Here is an 11,185-nt window from a genome sequence, read left to right as displayed (position 1 = left end):
GTCCCTCGACGACCCTCGTTCCCGATAAAAAAAAGAGGAAGAAGAAGAAAAAAAAGAGGAGAAGAAAGAATGTTCGAGAGGATCGCCGAGGGGTCGGGAGGTTGCCTAGTGCCGAGCGATCCTCGACCCCTCGAACCCTCGACCCTAGTTCCCGACCCTCGACCCCTCGGCGATCCTCGACACCCTCGTTCCCGATAAAAACTAAGAAGAAGAAGAAGAAAAAAAAGAAAAAAAGAGGAGAAGATCGAAGAAAAAAAAGAAGAAAAAGAAGAGGAGAAGAAGAAAGGAATAGTGGAGAGGAAGAGAAAATAGAAAAAAAAAGAAAAGGGAAAAGGCTTTGGTCCCGGTTCATGGCACCAACCAGGACCAATGTCCCCCTTTAGTCCCGGTTGGTGCCACCAACCGGGACCAAAGGTTTTCAGCCCAAAGGGCGGGAAGCGGCGGCCTTTGGTCCCGGTTGGTGGCACCAACCGGGACTAAAGGGTGGCATTAGTCCCGGTCGTAGCACCAACCGGGACTAATGCCCCTTTAGTCCCGGTTGGTGCCACCAACCGGGACCAAAGGCCTGTGCTGCCCCGAACCCAAATATTTAGTCCCACCTCGCTAGTTGAGAGGGAGGCGCACCTGTTTATAAGGTGCGGTGCGCCATCCCTCTCGAGCTCCTCTCTAAAGCAGGCTTTTGGGCCTAACACTGCAATCTGTGCCTGTGGGCCTACTGGGCCTCCCGCGGGCCTGAATCCTGGCCCATGGTAGGGTTTCTAGTCGTATTCAGGCCGTGGGGGCCTAGTAGGTGGCACTTTTTTGTTTTTTTTGTTTTTTTGTTTCTACTTAGAACTAAATACTTATTGTTCCTATATTTAATTTTTTTTTCCAGTTTTTTTGTTTTGTTTTACTTTCTGTTAGTGCCATTAGTTTTTAAATTTGAAAACACTTTTTTAGTTTTTTTGTTTTCTTTGTTGCTTTATTTATTTTATTTTGTTTCTAGCTTTATTTTTTAATTCTTTTTGCTTTTAGGTCAGCAAAATTATAAACTTTCTAATAGTGCCATTAGTTTTAGAAAAAATATAAACTTTCTCTTAGTGCCATTAGTTTTCAAATTTGAATAGTTAAAATTTGAATTCTTTGAAATTGGTGTGAATCACATTTGTGATTAACTTTACTAAAAAAATGAACATAGATGCACCTATAGAGAAAATTCGACCTAAATTCATAGTTTTCAAATGAACTCTGAAAAAGTTGGCATAGCATACTCGTCTGTTACAAATTTGGCATGGTATCATCATAATAGTTGTGGGAGAAAGTTTTCACTTTTTTTTCGCTTGTGTCATTTGCTTATTGCACCGTAACCATGGATATTCTTCATCGTTTATCAGGATGCTTGGGTCAGCCTTGACATTGAAGGCAGGAATTTCATGAAACCTTTCATAATCTTCAGACATGTCTGTCTTGCCCTCCACTCCCAGGATGTCCCTTTTTCCTAAAAAAACTATATGGCGCTTTGGCTCATCGTATGATGTATTCATTTCCTTATCTTTTCTTTTTCTTGGTCCGGTAGACATGTCCTTCACATAGATAACCTGTACCACATCATTGGCTAGGACGAACGATTCGTCAGTGTACCCAAGATTTTTCAGATCGACTGTTGTCATTCCGTACTGTGGGTCTACATGTACCCCGCCTCCTGACAGATTGACCCATTTGCATTTAAACAAAGGGACTTTAAAATCTTGTCCGTAGTCAAGTTCCCATATGTCCACTATATAACCATAATATGTGTCCTTTCCCTTCTCGGTTGTTGCATCAAAGCGGACACCGCTGTTCTGGTTGGTACTCTTTTGATCTTGGTCAATCGTGTAAAATGTATTCCCATTTATCTCGTATCCTTTGTAAATCAATACAGTCAAAGATGGTCCCCTGGACAACAAGTACAACTCATCACAAACAGTGTTGTCACCTCTGAGACGTGCTTCCAACCAACTGCTGAAAGTCCTAATGTGTTCACATGTAATCCAGTCGTCGCACTGCTCCGGGTGTTTGGAGCGCAGACTGTTCTTGTGTTTATCGACATACGGGGTCACCAAGGTAGAGTTCTGTAGAACTGTGTAGTGTGCTTGAGACCAAGAATGCCCGTCCCTGCATATTATTGAGTCCGCTCCTAGCGTGCCTTTTCCAGTCAGTCTCCCCTCATACCGCGATTTAGGGAGACCTATCTTCTTAAGGCCAGGAATGAAGTCAACACAAAACCCGATGACATCCTCTGTTTGATGGCCCATGGAGATGCTTCCTTCTGGCCTAGCGCGGTTACGGACATATTTCTTTAGGACTCCCATGAACCTCTCAAAGGGGAACATATTGTGTAGAAATACGGGCCCCAGAATGACAATCTCGTCGACTAGATGAACTAGGACATGCGTCATGATATTGAAGAAGGATGGTGGGAACACCAGCTCGAAACTGACAAGACATTGCGCCACATCACTCCTTAGCCTTGGTACCATTTCTGGATCGATCACCTTCTGAAAGATTGCATTGAGGAATGCACATAGCTTCACAATGGCTAATCAGACGTTTTCCGGTAGAAGCCCCCTCAATGCAACCGGAAGCAGTTGCGTCATAATCACGTGGCAGTCATGAGACTTTAGGTTCTGGAACTTTTTCTCTGGGATATTTATTATTCCCTTTATATTCGACGAGAAGCCAGTCGGGACCTTCATACTGAGCAGGCATTCAAAGAAGATTTCTTTCTCTTCTTTCGTAAGAGCGTAGCTGGCAGGACCTTCATACTGCTTCGGAGGCATGCCGTCTTTTTCGTGCAAACGTTGCAGGTCCTCCCGTGCCTCATGTGTATCTTTTGTCTTTCCATACACGCCCAAGAAGCCTAGCAGGTTCACGCAAAGGTTCTTCGTCACGTGCATCACGTTAATTGAAGAGCGGACCTCTAGGTCTTTCCAGTAGGGTAGGTCCCAAAATATAGATTTCTTCTTCCACATGGGTGCGTATCCCTTAGCGTCATTCGGAACAGTTATTGCGCCGGGACCCTTTCCAAAGATTACGTGTAAATCATTGACCATAGCAAGTACGTGATCACCGGTACGCATGGCGAGCTTCTTCCGGTGATCTGCCTCGCCTTTAAAATGCTTGCCTTTCTTTCGACATTGATGGTTGGTCGGAAGAAATCGACGATGGCCCAGGTACACATTCTTCCTGCATTTGTCCAGGTATATACTTTCAGTGTTATCTAAACAGTGTGTGCATGCGTGGTATCCTTTGTTTGTCTGTCCTGAAAGGTTACTGAGAGTGGGCCAATCGTTGATGGTCACGAACAGCAATGCCTTTAGGTTAAATTCCTCTTGTCTGTGCTCATCCCACGTACATACACCGTTTCCATTCCACAGCTGTAAAAATTCTTCAACTAATGGCCTTAGGTACATATCAATGTCGTTGCCGGGTTGCTTAGGGCCTTGGATGAGAACTGGCATCATAATGAACTTCCGCTTCATGCACATCCAAGAAGGAAGGTTATACATACATAGAGTCACAGGCCAGGTGCTGTGATTGCTGCTCTGCTCCCCGAAAGGATTAATGCCATCCGCGCTTAAAGCAAACCATACGTTCCTTGGGTCCTTTGCAAACTCATCCCAATACTTTCTCACGATTTTTCTCCACTGCGACCCGTCAGCGGGTGCTCTTAACTTCCCGTCTTTCTTACGGTCCTCACTGTGCCATCGCATCGACTTGGCATGCTTTCCGTTTCTGAACAGACGTTTCAACCGTGATATTATAGGAGCATACCACATCACCTTCGCAGGAACCCTCTTCCTGCGGGGCTCGCCGTGAACATCATCAGGGTCATCTCGTCTGATCTTATACCGCAATGCACCGCATACCGGGCATGCGTTCAGATCCTTGTATGCACTGCGGTATAGGATGCAGTCATTAGGGCATGCATGTATCTTCTCCACCTCCAATCCTAGAGGGCATACGACCTTCTTTGCTACGTATGTACTGTCGGGCAATTCGTTATCCTTTGGAAGCTTCTTTTTCAATATTTTCAGTAGCTTCTCAAATCCTTTGTCAGGCACAGCATTCTCTGCCTTCCACTACAGCAATTCCAGTACGGTACCGAGCTTTGTGTTGCCATCTTCGCAATTGGGGTACAACCCTTTTTTGTGATCTTCTAACATGCGATCGAACTTCAGCTTCTCCTTTTGACTTTCGCATTGCGTCGTTGCATCGACAATGACCTTGCATTGCGTCCTTGCATCGACAATCACCCGGCGGAGGTGTGTCTATCACCGTACATCCATTGCCGGTTCATCTGCGTGCATTATATATAATTGAGTGTCCAAATTAATAGAAGTTCATCATCACATTAAAACCAAAGTACATACATAGTTCTCATCTAACAACATATAGCTCTCCAGAGCATCTAATTAATTAAACCATACATTGATACTATGTAAAACATTTAAATGCGAAAACGAAGACGATCATAATCGCAACCAAGGTAACAATTGATCCAACGGCATAATGATACCAAGCCTCGGTATGAATGACATATTTTCTAATCTTTCTAATCTTCAAGCGCATTGCATCCATCTTGATCTTGTGATCATCGACGACATCCGCAACATGCAACTCCAATATCATCTTCTCCTCCTCAATTTTTTTTATTTTTTCCTTCAAGAAATTGTTTTCTTCTTCAACTAAATTTAACCTCTCGACAATAGGGTCGGTTGGAATTTCCGGTTCACATACATCCTAGATAAATAAAATCTATGTCACGTTGGTCGGCATAATTTTCATAAACAATAAATGAACCAATAGTTATAAAGATTAATATATATACCACATCCGAATCATAGACAGGACGAGGACCGACGGGGGCGGATACCGAAACCATCGCACTATATAAGATGCAATAATAAAAGTAAGAAAATGATACAAGTATCTATCTAAACATACAAGTAAGAATATTTTTCCTTTCAGAAAGAAGATAAGAACAAGAGGCTCATCACGGTGGTGTCGGTGATGAGATCGGCGAGGGTGATCGACGGCGGTGAAGACGGGGGTGGGGCGTGACGGACCGCTAAATCTAGACAAATCTCGAGGAAAATGGAGCTTTGAGGTCGAGCTTCAAGAGGAGAAAGCTTAACTAGTGTGGCTCGGGCATTTCATCGAACACCTCATGTGCATAGGAGGTGAGCTAGAGCACCACAAACCCCTCCCCTCGCCGGCCCAGAAAAACGAAGCACTGAAGTGCTCTGCTCGCGGGCGAGGGTATATATAGGCACCTCATTAGTCCCAGTTCGTGGCGCGAATCGGGACTAAAGGCACCCATTTGGTCCTGGTTCATGCCTCCAACCGGGGCCAATGATGGTGGGCCAGGAGCCAGGACCATTGGTCCCGGTTCGTCCCACAAACCGGGACCAAAAAGTCCAGACGAACTGGAACCAATGGCCCACGTGACCCGACCGGCCCCCTGGGCTCACGAACCGGGTCCAATGCCCCCATCTGTCCCGGTTCTAGACTGTACCGGGACTAATGGGCTGACCCGGCCTGGACCGTTGCCCCCTTTTCTACTAGTGTTGGCTCGCTCGGTTTTGGCATGGCCGGACGCCAACCAAACGACCCTTGTATTCTTGTTTAGTTAGAGGGGCTGGCTTTTCGATGTATTGTCTGGTCCGTTACGCGTAGATCGGCGTGGCTTTTCTCTATTCTTCTTTCTCTTTGTTTTTCATGTTTGTTACTTATGCATTTTGTTTTCATTCTTTTTTTCCTATTCCCTTTTTGCCTGTACATTCTTTCCTTTTTTCTATTTTATTTTATTGTATGAACGTGCATAAAGCAGCCGTTAGCACAAGCTGGTCAGATCGTGTAGCTCCTTGAGTGTAGCTGAGTTTGGCTCAGCTCGATATCTTCATGATTATCCATGCAACCTAACAATCGCTGAAAATCAGAGAAAAGTGACTTGGCAGACGCGTCAGTGGTTTTCCCAAAGCCATGGAAAACTGCATTTTTTAGATACTGAAATACCTTCAGGATCCGCTGAGGTTTTGACATACTGCAGTTTTAGACAAACTGTGCTGCCCAAAGCTTTTGACCCAGAACTGAAACCTGGTGTGGGGATTTGACTGCAATTTATCATCCCCAGTTACACACTCAACTCTATACAGTACAGATCGGTCAGCTCTGCCTGCGAAGAAAACCTAGACATGTCGGCGATAACGCTAACTGACATTGATGCTGGACATGGGCTGCCTTCCAATCGACGTTGCTGCATGGCAGGGCGTGATCGGTGTTCGCCATTCCTCACTGTCACCGGGAGAACCCGGCTGAAGTTGGCATTTCTTCTCCTAGTACTGAAATTCCTTCAGGACCCGCTGTCCTACCCACTACCATATGCCTGGTGATATCCGTTTAAAAAATTGGGGCGACCATCACATAGCTTCAGCCGGATGAGAGATGCTGCAAGAGATGCTGCAAGAGGAGCTCAACCGGACACCTTGTCTCTCTAGTTGAACTGTTCTATGTGCAGAGTGTTATAGAAACGATCATATATACTACTGTTAAAAGGAGTAACTCTAGTGTTGTGTGAAAAATCTACTGCGCTTCTGACGGGTGATTAACACTAGAATACCAGCTAGAGTAACAGGATACTCACCGTGTTTCGACGGGCGTTGTCAGGTGCAAATCTCCTGCTCTTCCGATGTGTGTTGACAGGTGAAAACATTCTGTTACTCCTTTTACCAAAAAGGGAACTAGAGTTGCTGTCTTCAGTAAAAAAAAACCTCCAATTTCCGGCTTCAAATTGACACAAACAGAATTTGGCATCTCAAGCTGTTTCGACCTCCCAGCAACGCACATATGCACACCTCAATCAGAGCCAAAGGATTCAAAGAGCACTGCAACGCACATATGCACACCTCACCATGCCCATCACAAAAAATTGCTACCAGAAACCACCCATTATCAGAGCCAAAGGATTCAAAGAGCACTCCAACGCCTTGGCACAGAATTTGGCCGATACCATACACCTTTGTCAACAAAACAACTCTACAAGTACACTGCATCACAAAGTTGGAGGATTTCCACCACATTGGTGATGAACATAATCGCCGTGCTCGCCATATCATATACGGACTGAGAGAGATCCGCCGTTCCAAAGTAATGGATCTTAGAAATACCCAAAGCAGCGCCAGCCTAGCAAGTTCATGCTCATCCAAGCTACAAGGTCTACAACAACATGCAAAACACCAACCAAATCAAACAGCCTCAAACTTCACCAGTACATTAACTTCATCAAACGAATCTTCAGATTCAGATCCTAGAATAATAGCACTTCTGCTTCATAGTAGCATCTCAGGGATTTATAAGCCTGCCTGTCACCGCCGACACCTCAATCAGAGCCAAAGGATTGATAGTAGCATCTTGATTTCGCACAATTGCTCCCATCCTCCTGTCCTTCTGTCAGCATAAAAGAAGCCATCTGTGTTAGCATTTAACTGCTATACTGCATTCTCAAAATATGCATTTAACTGCTATACTGCATTCTCAAAATATTTTTAGTCAGATGTACCTGAAGAACTTAGATTTTTGTCCTTTCTCCCGAGTATACAATGCGCACGTGCATCTGCAAATGGTATCACAACAGCAGGGAGGAACCAGCGTGCAGCAGCATACCTTCCCCAAGAACCACCGACGGGGCGCTGAAACAGCACCTTCCGCTCCTCCATGGAGTAGACGCCCCAGGTGACGTAGGAGTAGTCATCAACCTCACCCACAAAGTAGATGCAGTTGCTCATGCACCCCGGCACCTCCGAGGCACGCACAGAGAACGATGATTGCTCACTCACGAAAAGCGCCCTGTCAGCAGCAAGCCTCTCCACTTTCACCCATCGTGCCGCCTCGACATCCAGCCTGTACACCTCGAAGCCACCGATGGTATCACGGCATGTGGGTTGTCGTGGTGCGAGCACCGGACCAACAAACAGGACTGCCCCTTCCGACTCCAGCAGGTGCGAGTAGCAGAGGAAGCGCCCGCGGATCGGGGTGTACTGCTCGAGAATGCTCGGCGCACGGAGCTTCTTCAGGCGCCATGGTGGTGGCACGCGTGTGTCCACCGTGTAGGCGCAACCCCGGAATTCCAGCGCGTAGAAGACACCGTCTGTGTAGGCCATCAGATAAATGTTCTTGAACTCTTCAGAGAGCAGCTTCCGCTCGGACCACTCCCCCGTGCACCAGCAGAGCGGGACGCTCCTCTCGGCGTAGTCGTGATCGAAGATCGCGTTGGCGCTGGCGACGGCCCTCACCTTAGCTCCAGTCCCGAAGGGCGCATACACGTCGCTCCGGAACGCGCCGGTGATGGGGTTGACGAGGACAACGCGGTTGCCGACCGCGAAGGAGAGGAGGCCGCAGGGCAGGGCGCCGGATAGCTTAAAGTTCATGCCTTTTGGGTCGCGGACCACGGAGGGCAAGCGGGCAGGGGCCACCAGCGACGGCGAGCCCTCCTCGTTCACCGGCAGGGAGTAGATGGCCCCGCGGTGGCGGCGCTCCTCCTCGGGCGGCAGCATGAACCGTAACGGGGACTGGCTGTGCACGTTGGCGAGCTTGAGCGCGAACAGGTGGGGGGTGGGTCTCGCTAGCCGCTCGGAGACGGCCGCCGCCCAGGACTTGCAGACGACGGCGAGGCACACCGAATCCAGCGGGCTCGTGCTGGACGCGAATCCGAGGATCTTCTCAATGAGGTGGATAGGGAGGGCGCCGATAGCCCCGCTCGCCGCATATCCGCCGTCAGCGGGCTCGTGCTGGACGCGGATCTTGCTCGCTTGGGTGGCCGTGGGTTGGATCGGCTCCATGGGGGGGCGGAGGAGAATGCGGGGGGCGTCGGCGACGAGGGAGGGTGGAGGCGAGGCCGGGGCTGGAGGCGGCGTTGGCCGGAGCGAGACGAGAGAGGTGAAAGGGGATCGGGGAGGAGGACGGACGGAGCCAGGGTTTGGACTTTGGAGCGGGGGGTTCCGTGGTGGACGCAGCTGCTGGGCCGGGTCGGGCTTTGGAGACGGGCTATTTCGAAATCTCATGCAAGGAAAGGAAGTTGATTTTTTTTTCTTGTATATATAACACCTCTAAAGAGGGGTATAAAAACCTTGAAAGAGGAGCAGTAGGTTCGTGCATCTCTCCTCCCCCACGGGAGTTGGTAGCGTCGCCTCACCTTTCACCAACACTATATTACGACTACGAGCGTCTGACAGATGATGTTTCACTCAAGCGCAGCCAATTTGGGCCAGCCCATTTGACGCGTGCATTATAACTAAATTAAATAAACTGACACTTTTCCAAAAGAAACATCATGCATTAACTTATTCAAATTAAATCTTAATAAAATATAAACTAAATCCAAATTATTCTTGTCTTCCTCTACTCATACCCAAATTAAAATGGGATCTTACCAAAACATCAACTATAATCGAAGTTGGCCGGCCAAATTGGCGAGTGCGCGCGTTTCAATTTTTATTTGTTCTCGATGTTTGTTTTTTATTTTTCTATAACTAACCTACTTTTTCCGTACGTAATCGTTGTTTGGTTTTCGCAGTCATTTATGCAAAAAGCGCATATATAAGCAAGGCCCTGCCTGCTTGCTGCTTTAAGCCCGATTGTTGCTTTAAGATATTACTCTTTAAATTATTAGACTTTTTTAGTTTGGAAACAATCAAAGGAGACATACTGGCAATAATAAAACAGAGAAAAATAAAAAAATATATGGAAAAAGACAAGTTTGATTCGGCCGATAGAGATAATCCTTGAGAAAAATTATAGTGAAAAGAAGGAACGTAGAATTTCTTGCTTTTTTTGGCCAACCCTTTTGCATCATAGTTTTATCCAAGGTTTGTTAGTATTGGTGAAAGAAATCAGATAGAGAGAAGGCAAGTCTCGGTGGGCTACCCAATTATGAGCCCAGGCTCAGATGATCCCGAATCTCCCCCATTCATTCGCATGTGGGTCAGCGCCCTGCAATGTATTCCAATTTGTATTCAGGTACTAGTATTGTTTTCGATCACAGCGCGTGTGCTGGCGCATTTATTTCGCTACGCGGAACAGCGGTATTGGACACGACCCAATCATTTTTCTGTACGAGTCTGAGCCGTCCCGAGGTCGCCAGCTACTTCCTCCGTTTGGGTTTATTAGGCCTCGCAACATCACAAGCATGTCCCCTTTTATAAGGCATCGCTTTGAAAAGGTGCATGCATGCAACCACTTCATTGGTTGCACTGAAAGCCATTGTTGTTGATGCCATGGCCAGGGAATTAATACACCGCATGCGTGATTTTTCATTGGCTGCATGGATGTGAGAGAGTGCATTGAGAGTGAAATGAAAGAATTAACAGTTTGTCTAATTCACATCTAGATGTTTTTTAAGAATGTCACATCTAAGCTCCCACAAGTATATAATGTAGCAATAAGAAACAAAAAAAAACTAGGACAAAAAAAGACCACAAACAAAGTAAACATCAGCTTAGATGTGTCCTAGACAGACCCAAGAATTAATGTGAGCAAATTACTACGGGGGTGTTTGTTTCAGAAGTTCTAAGACTTTTTCTAATCCCAGGACTAATCAAAAAAGACTCTCCAATAGAGTCTTTTTCTAGTCCCTGTAGAAAAAGTCCCTCCCGTTTGTTTCCTAGGGACTTTTTAGGGACTTTTTCTAGTCTCTGGGACTAAAAAGTCCCTGAACCAAACACCCCCTATGTGTCTTGGTCCAAGAGAAGTTGTCTTTAGTCCTAATAAACCCGGACAGAGGGAGTACATGGAGGAAAGAAGTAGTTGAGCAGCACTTCGTAGCTGCAGATACGAATGTCATATTGAGTATTCCACTTTGCACAAGAAGGCAGGATGATTTGAGAAAAAGGGTTTCCCCCCGCTTTATATTATAAAGCAACGAACCAAGCATCCGACATAGCAGTACAAAGTACAATCAAATCATAAAGTCATGTTGGGGGCACAACAGGACAAGCCCCAAAGAAAACAAAAGAAAACTAATCTGCCTCGGGAGGGGGTGGCGGTGGTGGCGGTGCTGGAGCAAAAGCTGATGCCGAGGAACGAAGACCCGCAATGACGTTGCCGATGACGTCCCGATCGCGCTGCTTGCTAAGCGGTCTCCAAAGCTGTAAGAAGCCACACATTTTAT

General features: G+C 46.7%; 1 protein-coding gene across 1 annotated transcript; it reads right to left on the bottom strand.

Annotated features, from left to right (window-relative positions):
- Window positions 1-6,949: 6,949 nt before the first annotated feature.
- Window positions 6,950-9,024, bottom strand: LOC125517186. The gene is made up of 2 exons (XM_048682366.1): window positions 7,580-9,024; window positions 6,950-7,467 (listed from the first exon to the last, which is right to left on the bottom strand). Exons 1-2 carry the CDS (start codon window positions 8,856-8,858, stop codon window positions 7,400-7,402), a joined length of 1,347 nt encoding a protein of 448 aa, XP_048538323.1. The 5' UTR covers window positions 8,859-9,024; the 3' UTR covers window positions 6,950-7,399.
- Between the last annotated feature and the right edge of the window lie 2,161 nt (window positions 9,025-11,185).

The sequence above is a fragment of the Triticum urartu genome, chromosome 6 (assembly GCF_003073215.2).
Source record: "Triticum urartu cultivar G1812 chromosome 6, Tu2.1, whole genome shotgun sequence".
Classification (NCBI taxonomy): domain Eukaryota; kingdom Viridiplantae; phylum Streptophyta; class Magnoliopsida; order Poales; family Poaceae; genus Triticum; species Triticum urartu.
This window is presented reverse-complemented; position numbering and strand designations above follow the sequence as displayed.